At 29.5% G+C, this 16,176-nt stretch overlaps 1 protein-coding gene across 1 annotated transcript; it reads left to right on the top strand.

The window, feature by feature from the left end:
- Positions 1-14,005: 14,005 nt before the first annotated feature.
- On the top strand, positions 14,006-15,455 carry LOC132307347 (vascular-related unknown protein 1). Its single transcript, XM_059805076.1, has 3 exons — positions 14,006-14,816; positions 14,921-14,986; positions 15,144-15,455. The coding sequence occupies exons 1-3, from the start codon at positions 14,469-14,471 to the stop codon at positions 15,309-15,311; spliced, it is 582 nt and encodes a 193-aa protein (XP_059661059.1). The 5' UTR covers positions 14,006-14,468; the 3' UTR covers positions 15,312-15,455.
- The last annotated feature ends 721 nt before the right edge of the window (positions 15,456-16,176 follow it).

The raw sequence follows: 16,176 nt of genomic DNA, 5'->3' as shown, positions 1-16,176 counted from the left end.
TTGTGTCATAAGGGCTAATTTTGTCCTTTCAATTTTTTTTAACCCCTCATGTGACATAAGTGCTCGTATTTCTGTTAAATTTATAATGGTGAGTTTAACATTTGCAACAAATAGAATAGTTTAGGGGGTTAAATGTCTTTGTCATAGTTCGGGGGGGTTTTGTGTGCAAGAGAAGAAAGTTCGGAGAGGTTTAATGTACTTTACCCTACATACATTTTATAAAAGAAATAAAGTAAACAAGAAATAATTTTTTTTACGTTTTTCATTCTATATTTTTATTATTCAAAGTCGCCCCTTGTCATATAATTATTTGGGTCCTTCACTGGATATCACCATCCCAGAACGACATTGGCCTCTTAACTTGGACATGAAAATCGTAGCCACACAAGCATATTCAATCAATTGAGCTCTTTAAATCTAAATTATATTCACAAATCTTCCTAATCCCCCAAAGTCTATCTCAAGACATTAATGTATGAACAATACTCTTTGAAATGCCTTTCAATTAAATACAGTTGTTCTTGGTGAACGTATTAATATGAAATTCAATAGTCTTTCTTTTGGGTTGGGTATACAAGAACATTTCATAACCTACGAATCTCACTCTAGGCTTTAATGAAGATAGTGTTCATTTCACACATTAATGTCTTGAGATAAACTTTGTGGTCTTAGGAAGATTTCTGAAGAAATATTAAATTGTACCAAACAGTAGGTTTTCATGTCCTACACAAGTCTGGTACTGCTAAAAAAAAATACTATGCAATGCCTTGGTTATTAAACCAGGGTCATTATTACCGCATTGTGTCCAAATTTAAGGGTACAACAGTATGTCCTTTCTGGGCTCCACCATGGAATCTAAAGAAATTCGGCTACTGTCTTATAAATTGCAATGTAAGGGAAGACTAGATGAGGTAAGACAAGCCCAATAACAGCCCATAAATTAGTTATAAAGAAATTCCCCCACTTGTTAAATCGGTTTGGATGCACAAGGATTCTCTCTGGCCAAAATTTTCTACTAAACTCTTATCCTCAATCATATAGTTCAGATTTAGTCACGTCATTATCTGATTCAATTTTATCACTCACAATTATAGTGGTAATAGAAATTTTTATCAACATAGAGTTTAAGAATTTATTTTTTTTACTGTTATATACCACTAATTTTTCTTATTTTCAATTATATACTTATAAAATTTTTATTTTGTCCCTCCTAAAATAACAAAAAAATTACACTAAATTTACTTTTGTTCCCCCTCCCCCTCCTGGATCCGTCCCTTGAATCTGAACTATAAAATGAAATTCAGAAGAGAGATTTAGTTGGAAAGGATCCATTTCCAAGCCTGGAGGTGGAATCCAATTCTCTATCGTACGAGTGTATCTTATTCTATAACAATGACTGCCGGCGCCCTAGATTAAAACGGATTTGGATCATCTCCTTTACGTACTTTTTCTCTCCAAATACATTGAAGCCATCATTCCGTGATTATGAATGTGTCATGTCATCACTTTTGTTAGGATGTAGTTGTGTATGTAACCATAATGTAATAGGTATTGCACAACCAATGATATGAAATGTTCACAACCTTATATGATGGCTGGAATATACTTGGAGAGAAAAATTGAGGAAGATAATTTGCATAGGATTAAAATACATGGTAACGCGTGATTGCGTGTTTGATTTAGGCCATTGTACGTCATGATACAATTAAAACAACATGCAATATCGAAAAATTAAATTGATGAAAAATGCACCACAAAAACTAGTACAAAATTTGGTCAAATTTCAATATAGGAGGTACAACAACATTTATTTGTTGCAGGTATATCTAAATCTATACTATTATTAAATGTGCAAAGTATTTCAGTATTTATTTATTAATTGATATAAATAATATAAAACTCAAAATTACCTAACAAAATTAAAATTAATTCAAATTAACAAAATATAAAAAGAGTTTAATTCAAATTACAAAGTCCCACATTGATTTTAAGTAAAAATGATTACATGAAAGGTTCTTATAAAACTATAGAGCTAAAGAAATAATAATCACACCTTCTCGGCCTTTTGACTAAGATCAAGTGTAGTACTAAATTTTTTTGGGTCGGCCTTTTTGCTAACCTTTCTTAATCTTTTGGCTAAGATCAAGTGTAATACTACTTTCTCGGCCTCTTTGTGCAAAGAGGAGTTTCAGTATTTATTTATTAATTGATATAAATTCTATAAAACTCAAAACTACCTAATAAAATTCAAATTAATTCAAATTAACAAAATATAAAAGAGTTTAATTCACAATAAAGAGCTCTCATTAATTATTATATCCCACGATATAAATTCTATAAAAACTCAAAATTACCTAATAAAACTAAAAATAATTCAAATTAACAAACTAAATATTTATTTATTAATTGATATAAATTCTATAAAACTCAAAATTACTTAATAAAATTAAAATTAATTCAAATTAACAAAACATAAAAAGAGTTTAATTCAAATTACAAAGGCCCACATTGGTTTTAAGTAATAAGGATTACATGAAAGCCTCTTATAAAACTATAGAGTTAAAGAAATAATAATCACACCTTCTCGACCTTTTGGCTAAGATTTAGTGTAGTACTAAATTTTTTTGGGCTGGTCTTTTGGCTAACATTTCTTGGTCTTTTGGTTAAGATCAAGTGTAGTACTACTTTATCGGCCTTTGTGCAAAGAGTTTCAGTATTTATTTATTAATTGATATAAATTCTGTAAAACTCAAAATTACCTAATAAAATTCAAATTAACGAAATATAAAAGAGTTTAATTCACAATAAAGAGCTCTCATTAATTATTATATCCCATGATATAAATTCTATAAAACTCAAAATTACGTAATAAAATTAAAATTAATTCAAATTAGCAAAATATAAAAATAGTTTAATTCAAATTACAAAGTCCCACATTGGTTTTAAGTAAAAAGGATTACATGAAAGCCTCTTATAAAACTATAGAGCTAAAGAAATAATAATCACACATTCTCGGCCTTTTGGCTAAGATCAAGCGTAGTACTAAATTTTGCAGTATGCTACTACTCACACAAAATATAATAAATTCAAATTATACTATACTATGTACACAAAATATAATAACAATAATTACCTAACAAATTATATTATACTATTCTTTTTTTCCTAGGTGGGACTCACACACACTGCCTCCACCGAGGTTCGAACTCCTGACCTCCTTTTGGAAAGTAAGAGCCTTGTACCGCTAGGCCACATGCCTATTGGTATATTATACTATTCTCATTAATTATTATATCCCACGATTGCAGAAGGAAGGGATTCAAAACCTAAACCAAACCCATATGGACCAAATAATTCTCTCCACACTTGAGAACAAACATATTTAAATTAAGTACCATATTTGATCTGAACATTTCGGAATAGTTTTAGAGTTACTGTTGAAAATTCAATCTATAATCAATTGTGCTTGACCAAATGGTCCATATATTAAATTATTTGTCAATTTTCATATTTTTTATTTAATAAAATCCTTGATGTAAATGAGTCGTGAGTTTATTACTGTAAGCCACACTAAAAATGATATATTGGAAAGCAAAATTAATACATCAAACGAGAGAGACCAACCAATATGCAATAACCAACCAAGCAGGAAAAGCAAAATACAACACAACCTCTCCTAATTTGAGAACCTCCAAAGCTCTGTAACTTACCACATGCTTCAACGGTAATAAATTACTAAATTATAATAACAGTAATTACCTAATAAAATTCTAATTAACAAAATATAAAAAGAGTTTAATTCCCACTTCAAATTATACTATACTACTCTCATTAATAAAAACCTATTCATAAAAAGAGTTTAATTCACAATAAAGAGTTTAATTATTATATTTCATAATCAATAAAGAGTTTAATTAAAATTCAAATTATACTAAAATTCAAAACATATAATAATTAAAATTCAAATTATATTCAAAACCTAATAATTAAAATTAAAATTATACTATAGTAATACTACTAAACCTAACACGATTACAGCACGCAAAATATAATAAATTATAATAACAGTCCCAGCAGGAAGGAATTGAAAACGTAATAAAATTCAAAACCTAACATGATTGCAGCAGGAAGGGAGAAAGAGAGTCCATTTTGGATATTAATTAAATCTATATTCTCTCTATATATATAAGTCTTTTTTTTCCTTCATCTAATCACATCAATTTTCAAGGTACGTGCATTGTTTTATTTTTTGCTCATGCATTGTTTTATTATTAATCTTATGTTTTGATCATGCATTGTTTTATTATATATATTGCTATATTTAATGTATACAAAAAAAAAAAAAAAAAAAAAAACCTAATCAATTGTCTTTCTCTTCTTCTTATTAGTCCAAGTTTTGCCAAGATCGGAGCTTTTTTTGCAAGGTACGTGTCACCCCCACTCCATATTGGTAAAGTAATTCATTAATTTTGTAATTATATTTTTTTTTTTGATTAAATTTGAATATTGTTATTGTTCTCGCAATATAATAAATTTAATTGAATGTTTTTTATTTTTTTATTTTTTTCATTGTCTTTTTAATTAGTGCTAGCCATCTTTTACATATAATTTTTTTTTTATATTAAATTTGAATATTTTTATTGTTCTCTCAATATAATAAATTTAATTGAATGTTTTTTTTATATTTTTTTCACTGTCTCTTTAATTAGTGCTTAAATTGTCTGATTATTTGATAGTTGTATTACCTTCTCTGTTAGAATCAGATGTTCTCATCTTTATCCTTATCTTTATTAATCCGGTTGAGTTTCCAATCCGGTTGAGTTTTGCAATGACAATAAATAAGGCACAGGGCCAAACAATTCATTATGTTGGAGTTTATTTACCTGAGCACGTGTTCTCCTATGGACAATTATATGTCACACTATCTAGAGGAACTTCAATTTCAACTACTAAAGTACTTGTTAAGAAGGATCAAACAAACATTAAAGGTGGTACATACACTAAAAATGTTGTCTATAATGAGGTTCTCCAGTCTGAAAGGTAAGGATACACCCACATTAATATCCATGCCTTCCCATTCCAAAATTATTTTGCATTGTTCGAAAAGTAAAGATACCCCACATTCGCTACCAATTATTACAATATTTAAATCTTTTACTCACAATTTTATTCTTTTAAAAACATAAAAAAATATTAATTTTGATTTAACTTACTATTGATGTATATTTATATATTTTTTCATTTTTATTTTGATACTCGATCATTCTAATTTCACAATTTTATTTTCTTTAACCTTAATTCTTTTTTCTTTTAATCATGCAGAAAAAATCATGAAAATGAAGAAAGGTCACCAAAGCTTTGACTTAATAAATTCACTTGTTAGTTTAAAAACAGAATCGACAATAAAAGTAGTTGTACTTCGAAGAGCAATCGAGGAATACACATCAGGAACAATGTTGAAAGTAGTTCTGATGGATGATGATGTAAGTATACCATCGGCTATTTCTGTTAGTTTCATTAAATGCATCTATATTTGTATAGCAACATTGTTATTTAATGATCTTATTAATCCATTTACACATCTTTTTTACTCTTTCAAGGAACACAAATTCAAGGTGTCTTATTTAACGAGCTCGTCACCAAATTCAGTGATTCACTATTGCTTCACAAGACATACAGAATTTCTAATGTAACTGTAAAAGACGTCAATCCTATATATAGGAGTGTGCACAAGGAGTATGAATTGAAGTTTCTTAATAACACCTCAATTGAAGTTGAAGAGCTTGAAGTAGTAAGCTTAGAAACAATAAACTTTAATTTTGTAGACTTTAATGAGCTGAACAAGTACACTAATACAAAAGAAAATATAGATTAGTTTTCGTTTAATTCTCAACTCTCCATATATATGTTCTCTTGTACATATATAAAATTAAAATTAAATTTTTTATATTTTTTATTTTATTTTTAATCTGGCTAGATGTTTTGGGAATTGTTATTGACGTATCTCCTACATTGAACAGATGTAAGAAGAATAACAAAGACACAACCAAAAAGCGGGAAGTCATTATAATGGATATGAAGCACGTCATTACTATATTACATATACGATCATAATTATGCTAATATAATATAATGACTAAAGTAATTAATCTTTATTACAGTTCAAGGACAACTACTTTGACGTTATGGGAGGATCTTGCTAAGAATGAAGGAAACTTTATCGTGGAACTAATACAAGAAAGACATATTATCACAGTTACACATGTGGCAATCAATACCTACAAAGGTAAATTTTCATACAAATTGATATTATTTACATTATATATTATTAAGTAAATCTATAATAACAAACTTTTACAAGCAATAATGTTATATTTCAGGTCTGTCTCTTCAAACGTAAAAAGGATCTACATTGCAAATCAATATGGATATTGAAAGTGTCAAAGCATTAAGACATTGGTTCGTTATTTATTCCAACTTCTTTTACATTATATATATATATTTTCATAAAGGTATATGTAATCTTTTTCTTTGAACATGTTCATATATAACTAAACATATATACCAGATGATATTCGTTTTTATATTTTTATATTGCAGACTTCTTGGTGCAAAATATACACTATTTGTAGAAAGACAGACTCCCCATTCATTAGATAGACAAGATCACAAAAATTTCGTTATCCGCTGCCGAACTTATTCCAATTCTAAGAGCTTGGATCGAATCGGTATTCATATACCTATTCAATCCGAGCTCTCTTATTGAATTGCTCATTCAATATACCGATTCGATCCGAGCTCTCTTATTGAATTGCTCATTCAATATACCGATTCGATCCGAGCTCTCTTCTTGAATTGCTCATTCAATGAACATTCTCAATATTATACCTTGAAGAAGACTCGAACCTCCACGCTCTTTAGCACGAGATTTTGAGTCTCGCGTGTCTACCAGATAAATAACAAAGAGAACATAAATAACAAAGATATAAGAAATTTGATTTCCAATACAAAAGATCAAAAATTCAATGGTACTGAAAAAGTCAAACTTCAAGACATAATACGAAAATCTACAATGTCCTTTGAGGTATTAAATTTCAGTATATTTCTTAATCTTTCTTAATTGTATATTACATTTTTATATTCAATTTATATATTGAGAAGTTATATTTTGTTGCACAACCTGCAGAAAATAAATTACTATTTCGAAGCAACAATTGAAAATGTTGTTAATGATCGCGAATCGTGGTACGACGCCTGTGAGAAATACAATAAGAAAATAAAAGTTGAAAAAAATAGAGTATACTGTCCTCGATGCAACACAACAGACCTAAAATGCATTCAAAAGTATTATTATATCCTAAAACCTTATTATTGTATTTATTTCAATGGTTTAATAATATTACAAATACATAATTATTTGTCTTTACTCATATGCAGATTCATGATGATAATTAAAGTGCGAAGTATGGAACAAATTACAACACTTGTAACCCTAATAGTGTTCAATGATTGCCAAACATTAATAAATTGTTCACTAGATGATTTACTATAATTACAAATTGAGACAATTTCGTACCCTTATTCATAAAATTTTAATTAAATTAAAAAAAAATACTTACTTGAATTTCTCAATAGTTCTAAATTATATTTCTTCTTTTTGCAAGACATGGATGAATTTAGCAACAAAGTGACAGACTACGAAGGGAAATCTTTTCTTTTTCTGGTGAAGATAGACAATACTCAATAACAAGTCGTGAAAACTTATTTTGCGGTGGAAGAATTAAAAGAATTGACACTTGACAATGATTCATTTCATGAAGAAATGAGATATGCAAAAAAGATAAAGATTGAGAAATAAATAATTTAAGAATACTTTTATTTTCAAACAGTTATAGTTTTAGATTTTCTAATATATTTTGTTTCTTTTGAGGTGACAATTATTACAATCTAAACATTGTTGGTACCCTATCGAATTTTATAATACATGGAATTTTTATATAGTATTTATTTATGAATGTTTTGTAAATTATGGAATTTTAATTTTCATATATATTTTTAAATGTTTATAGTTTTCATTCATTTATTAATGAAAAACCTTATTTTGTTTTTTTTGAGGTGACAATTATTACTCTCTAAATATTGATCACATGAATACTTTTATTTTCAAAGAGTTATAGTTTAGAAATTCATTAAGATGACAATTAATACACTCTAAACATTGTTGATAAAAATTAATTTAATATCCAACAATATCTTACAATAAATATATTGATAAGTTATAAAACATTCAATACGTGCATTGCACGTACATTTTACTAGTTTATATATAAGTGCAACTTCAATTTTATACGGAGTATTTTTTAAACAATTGTCGGCCTGAATGAGAAAGCTTGGATGGTCACTGGTTATTAAAGTAATGTGAAAGAAGGGGAAGAAAATTTTCAATAGTTTCTACTTAAGGAAGTTTTGTATCATGTGTAAATATATATATATATATATATATATTTATTTATTTATTTATTAGGGCAGATTAGGGAAAGGGGACTCTGTGTTAGCACCGTGTTCGACTCGGAGAACTGAATGCTCTATCAAATAGGCTCATTTTTAATTGAGCCAGCCTTAGAACTTCACGAGGACCATGTTTAATGATAAAAAAATAAAAATTACTTATAGATGACGTATATTGAAATCTAAATTTATACTTCGGATTGCTTCAATTTTGCATTAATCTGTGTAATTGTTATACTTTCATAAATCAATGTGTGAGATGAACTTTTATTGTACCAAACAATAGGTTTTCATGTACTACACAAGTCTGGTACCACTAAAAATAATATGCAATGCCTCGGTCATTAAACCAAGGTCATTACCACATTGTCCAAATTTAAGGGTACAAAATTTTAGGGTACAACAGCATGTCCTTTCTGGGGCCCACCATTCTGAATGGAATCTAAAAAAATTGGGCTACGAGATCAGACTAGCCCAACATCAAGTTATTAATTAGTTACTACTTTCGTCACAAAAAAAATGTCATAATTTTATAGTTTAATTTTTTTAAAAGTTTAATTTTTAACATTTTTTTATTATAATAATAAAGAATGAAATTTTAAATATACCCTTTTATGATAGAATTACATATTTTTATAACTTCAGGTAATAAGGGTAAATTAAAAATATTAAAAAAATTAAACATTTGATTTTGAATTGGGACAATCAAAAAAGGAAAGTTGAACACATCTTGTGAGAGGCAGGGAGTATAAAGAAATGGCCCACACCTCACTTGTTGGATGGACAAGGATTCTCTCTAACCAAATTTCTCTTTTCAACTCTACAGTACTCAATCATGCGATTCAGATTCAGTCACATCATCATCTTATTCAACTTTATCTTTTAGTTGTAACAAAATTTTCAATCAACATAGAGTCTAAGATTGAACTGTAAAATTGAGGACTGTGGAATTCTAAAGAGATGTTTGGTTGGAGGGGATCTAATTTCAAGTTTGGATGTGGAATCCAATTCTCTATTATACAAGTGTATCATGTTTTATAACATTAGGCTGTTTTTCTCCGAGTATTTCAAAGTCATCATCCAATGATTATGAATAAGCCATGCCATCACTTTTGTTAGGACTTAGTTGTGTGTGTAATCATAATTTAATCGGTTGTTACAAGTGATGACATAAAATTGTTACAAGTGATGACATAAAATGTTCATATAGAATTTACTTGCGTAAATGTTCATAATCTTATATGATGGCTTGAATATATTTTGAGAGAAACATTGACGAAAAGAATTCATATCGGATTAAAATACATAGTAACGTGGGTGTTTGATGTAGACTGTTGTACAGTATGGTACTATGTTAAAAACAAAAATGCAATATTGGAAAATTAAATACGTTGTCCATAGGAGTATTGATATGTCTATTTTGTCTGATTAAAAAATGCACCACAAAAACTAGTACAAAATTTGGTCAAATTTCAATATGGGAGGTACAACAACATTTATATATATATATATATATATATATATATATAAAGATATAACTGCAACTTGTATTTTATACGGAGTATTTTTAAAACAATTGTAGAATGAGAAAGCTTGGATGGTCAGTGGACACTGGTTATAAAAGTAATGCGAAAGAAGGGGAAGAAAGTTTTCATAAGTTTCTACTTAAGAAAGTTCTTGTATCGGTTGTGTGTGTGTGTATATATATATATATATGTATATATTTATCCTGACAAATTAAAAAAGGAGAATCGAACATAGGTGCCCAGCTCGAACGTCCATAAACTAGATCCATTTTTTAATTGGGTGAACCGTATAACTTCACAAGGACCATGCTTAGTGAAAAAAGAATGAAAATTACTAGATTGAAATCTAGATTTATACTTTGGATTGCTTAAATTTTGCATTAATCTGTGTAATTGTTATACTTTCATAAATCAATGTGTGAGATGAACTTTGGGGGCCTAGGAAGATGTATTAAAATTGACTAAAATCATACAATCATTAATGGTACCAAAAAATAGGTATTCATATACTAGTGATTTATATAGCCCCACTAGTACACTAAAGAGATGCAATGCCTTGGTGATTAAAGTTTAAGCAAGGGGGTCATTATCCACATTTTAAGAGAACAACAGTGTCCTTTCTGCCCCTCTAAAATAATTGGGCTAGCTGCTCATAAATTGCGATTGTGAATTTGTGATGGAGGACTCTATCTAGTACGTGAAAATTGAATTCAATTCCATCATTCACTTTACTTGATTCAATTCATAAGATGTGTCGTTAGGTGATCGATTTAGACCGTTGTATAGTATGGTACAATCATACAATAACGGATTTCAACTTTATAATGTGTTAGTAATACTTCAATCATACCTGAGTTTACCATAAATGTAATATGAGAGAAATAAATACGTTGAAATACATATGGGTGTGATATAATTTTCTGTCTTCCTCAAATTGTGACTAGGACAAGAGGATAATGGATGTGTGCTTTATAAAAATAAAATTAAAAATTTGTACATTATGTTACTTGTGTAAGATATATAGTTAAACTATAAGATGAATGTTTACCACATAATCTGTAATTTAGTGGTATTTTTTTTCATCTACCAAAATAAAAGGAAGATGGCTCGAGTTCTCCTAGGACAATATAAGTTTGTGAGTTTCTTATCAAAAAAAAATAAGAATATTTTTCATCTATCAAATAAAAGAAAGAGGCCTCAAGTTCTCGTAGGACCAATACACGTTCGTGAGTTTCTTGTCAAAAAAAAAAAAAAACAAAACAAATAAAAAAAAAAAAACACACAACACACACAAATATAAATATTTTTCATTAATATTGTAATAGTCGACAAACTACAGGAGGATATCTGCATATTTTTTAAATGGTAGAAAGGAGTTTTGTGCAAAAATGAAAGTTCAGTGAATTTATTTACGAAATCACGGATGTTGGATAATTTTTATTTTTATTATTTATTATTTATTTAATTTTTATTTTTTCCTGCAGTTAAATCCTATGAAAATAAATAAGAAGTGCAATTTCAAGTAAAGCTTTTGTTTTGCGGGGTAAAAAAAGTACGAAATTTGATGCATATTGGGCAGCGCCAGGATAAGGCCCGTTGTCCGGACTTAAGAATCCGTCTATTCATAGTGGTCCGAGGTCACGGGAGGATCAATTGGGTTGCGGCCTTGAATATACAAGTACCATTCCCAATGATACAAGAATAAAAAATACTTATACATACTTCTCTATTTGTTTCGATTTTTTTTTGAATAAGAGTAATAAATATATATGTTTTATTTTTTAATATTTGACAAAGATCTAGATCAAGAGTGATGTTGAGTCCATTGAGTGGGGGTGTAAAATAATTTGTCAAAAATTAATGAGTAAATTATTTTTATTAAATTTTAATATTTTTTTTTCTTTGTAAATATTTTATGACAAAAAAAAAAAAAAAAAAAATTTTCTAAAAATTTTATATCTAAACAAACCGATCCTGAAATCTTGATTCCAACTTTAAACAGGTTGGTGGACAAAAACTTATGAAGCTCTGGCCCAAAATTTTCGACCTAATAAAATTTGGTTGAGCTCAGGCCGAGGGCTTGAGCCAATCAGGTTACTAATCGCAGATTACTAATAATATACTTATATTTGTTCATATTACAAAAATAAAGTTTTTCGTCTTTGTACGTCCGACACCACCCAACTTAGGCAACCTGAGCTCAAAATGTTGACATTTAGGCTAAATTGGAGTTAAAAATTCATAAATTCACCGCACACACCCTCGCATATACACACAATATATATATATATATATATATATATATATATATATATATATATATATAATGGTTGTATTTTAGTGAAATGTTCTTTACTTTCCAAAATGAAATATAAGTTCATATGAACAAAATGACTATGTGAGTTTATTTGCCAAAAAAATTTAGAGCATCTCCAACTATTATGCATATTTTTTTTTTTGTAAATCTGATGTGTTATGATGAATTTACACAAAAATTTTGTATTATTTAATTTTAGCTCCAACGTTTATTTTAAACCTTTTATGTAAAAATATATCTTCTAATGACAATCAATTATGTGTCATTGACATGGTGCTTGGAAAATGCTGACGTGGCAAATTCAGAGAGGCCTAATTTTAGAGATGCTGGTGAAGTTGCTCTAAGAGACAAGAAGTGAGAGAGACTTATCAAAAAAAAAAAAAAAGAGACAGGAAGTGAGAGAGAAAAGATGAGGGTCCAAAAAGAGAGAAATAATGGACCGCAGTGGCAAAATGGACTGTGATGATGGGTCTGTGGTAAAGGAAAAAGAAAGCAAAGAGAAGGTCTAGATAGAGACTTGTCAGTGGTGGAACCCGCTTGATAATTTGAATTTTCTTGGTGAATTCTCGCTGTTGGTGGTGTTCCATAGGTTGCTGAGGGGGAGGACATGGTGGTAAGGGTGTTTGTGCCGGGTTTAATTACAAATGAATTTTCTTTTGGAAGTTGTATTATTGTTTGAATGCCATAGGATAATTAATGATTTAATGCATCTATCGAGATTGTTGTCATTGTTCCCAAGATGGGAAACCCTGATTTTTTATGCCAACAGGATTTGAAACTGAACAGATTGAATCTTCATTGAACGAAATGATGGTTCAATAGAGATGGGTTAATGTTTAAATGGTGGGTAATGCACTTGGGTTTTATGTTGCCAAAAAGAGATGGATGTTTTGCCAGGACTCCACATAATTTTTACAAACTTACTTAATATATGGTTGATTCTTTAATGGAACGAAAAAGAAGGATGAGAAAGACAATATGTTGATCTGACAGTGTAAAAAGGTTGTAACACATTGGTGATGTGACAATGTATCTTAACAGATTGCTGGAGATGGAAAAAATTTACATATCATAGGTGGCAGTGTATATTTTACACAAAAAATTATTTTAACATACCACTGAAAATACTCTTAGTGGGATAGAAAGACTTTTATCTCACATATTAGAAGTCGAAAGTTCGAATCCCTTTGAAGCCATCTTAAAGAATTCCACAATAATTGCCATGTGCATATGGGACACGGGAACTACTAGGTGGTGGACTATTCATCAAAAAAAAAAAAAAATAAACCAAAAAAAAAAAGTAAACTTGCCAAAAAAAAACACATGAAAGAAAATAAAGGCAAAACCTTCTATTGCCAAATTTCTGGATTAAGCCACTTAGGCAGGTTTGATTTGATGACACAGTGGATGATGACAAGCAAAGCCCAATTGTAATCAAGCTTGGGCTGACATATACTCCCAACCCCACCAGTATTGGGGCCTGTATCAGTCCACAATCTAAATATTGTACCAAGTTCATGCACCTTTGCCAAAAGAAGTGGTGCAAAGAATCTTTTCGGTTTTAAAAGGAAACAATTTTAATGTATTTGGTTATATATATAACTATAACTATATATATATAATATATATATATAGGGCTAAATGGCAAAAAAAACAAGTGGTTGCCTATGTTGTCTGAACATCTTATAATTCATATGAACCACAAAGTCAACCATACCCCTTTTTATCAATTTCATACCCCCCCATTTCATCAGTTTGCTCTCTCTCTCTAAGTTTCTGTTGCAACTGCTGATTTTAACTTCCTAAACTCCACTTGGCCAGCACCAAAATTCTACATTATTAGGACACCTTCCTTTTTTTTTTCATTATTTGATAACTTTTCTGTTTAATATATATATATATATATATGTCTGTCTAGTCCCTCCTGAAAAGGCCTCTCAAAGCTTAGCAAAACAAATATTAATTCCACTACTCTCTCTAGACTCTACATTCTATAATCAGCTTTTTATATATGTGATATATATCAAGTCTCTAGCTCCACAAAAAGGGCTGTCGATCATATAATCAAATTTCTTCTTCTTCTTCTTCTTCTTCTTCTTCTTCAATTCATAGATTGAATGGAGGAGTCATTGAATAAATCCAGTGGTTCAAAAGCAACAACAGATGCTCCTGAAGAGAGTGGTTGGACAACTTACTTTGAAGATTTCTTGTCAAACCAAAGAGAACACAACAACAACAACAACTACTCATGTACTAATAATTCTGAGAGGACTACTTTTGGTACCCCTTCTTTGGTTTCTGATGCTGCTTCTTGTGTTGCATGGAAGGCTGCGTCTCATATCAATCACGTCGACGGATCGCCAAAGTTTCCTCACAAACTATGTTTCAAGAAGAAGAGGACGAAAGAAATTTCTTACGACGATTCGTTGGAGGACACTGCTAGTTCTCCTGTCAATAGCCCCAAGGTCAGAACAGCCCTAGTACTGTGTTATTCCCTTTCTTGTCATTCTTGTATATTCTTATTTTTTCAATATTATGTTGTATTGAAATTATTGAACTTTGTCAATAGGTTAGTAGTTTGAAACAAATGGATATTAATCCCAAAAGGAGAGATGACAATATTGAGAGATCTTTGGTAAGTTGATGTTATGTTTGTTTGTATATATATGGTGTTGCTTAATTATTTAATTTTGGTATATATATAAATTTTTAAAGATAAGTGTTTGGTTTTAGATTATTGTTCATGTCATAGCTAAAATTAATTTTGTTGTTAAGTTTTGATGTTTTTGTAGGGTAAAGGAGGAGGCTGTGATCATTATTCAGAATTGCAGACAGATGATGATGATGATGATCAAAGAAATGAAATGAATTTTGATGGGAAGAACAATGACTGCACAGACTTGAAGAAGAAGGGGCTGTGCTTGGTCCCTCTGTCCATGTTAGTCAACTATCTTGGTTAAAATCTCTCTCTCTCTCTACACGTGGCAGGATATACAAAAATGTATAGGGTTAATCATAAAACTGGTGTGATAATGTTGTTGACTACAGTGAGATTGTTACTTGTCTTTCATGCCATCTTTAATTGATGCAGATTCGTGTTTAAATTTTTTATTCTACACTTTTTTTTTTTTGAAAGTTATCTACACTTATTTTTGTGACAGCAAAATGGAAATTGTTTTCATTTCTGGAAAAAAAATAAGCAAATTATCTATGGTTATAAAATCGAGTAATAGCCTTTATGAGGATAGATGAAATCTTATAAAAGGCATATGATACCATGTTAATCACTGTCTATTCTATAAACTTTAGCTATTTAACAAGGTGTAACTTTAATATATATTTAAATCTTCTAACACTTTGTGAGAAAACAAAGGCATGAATCATTTTAACAAGAGTGAGAGAAGCTCAAGGAATCGAATTAGGTTAACATTGGACCGCAGAGCCACCAATAGTTTAAGAAGTAATAATTATATATTAATTAAACTATAATTAGCAGGAGTGAGCAACTTGTATTAAAGTATTTATCTATAATATAAATTTATCGATTAAAGACATTCTTCCTCTAAGGAGTATCCTGTCAGAAACCCTAAACAGCAAAAAGAACAACCATTTGTTCTGATATGTTTTTAGTACTACCTTATTTATAACCCCTACTCTCTAGCTGAACTTTGGCTGTATTGGACTTATAATAGTAAAAAAAAGAAGTATGAAACCAAATTTAATTTGGACACAAGAAAATATTAAGCTGCTGCTACTCAGCATTTTGGAAACATTTGAAAGTTCTGCGTTTGTTTTCAAAAGCAAGGAAATCAGTAACCAAATGAT

Source organism: Cornus florida, unplaced genomic scaffold (assembly GCF_030987335.1).
Source record: "Cornus florida cultivar Cherokee Brave unplaced genomic scaffold, ASM3098733v1 CherokeeBrave_3.0.0_Hap2_Chr05, whole genome shotgun sequence".
Taxonomy (NCBI): Eukaryota; Viridiplantae; Streptophyta; class Magnoliopsida; order Cornales; family Cornaceae; genus Cornus; species Cornus florida.
Note: the sequence above shows the minus strand (reverse complement) of the source record. Positions and strands in the feature narration are given on the sequence as shown.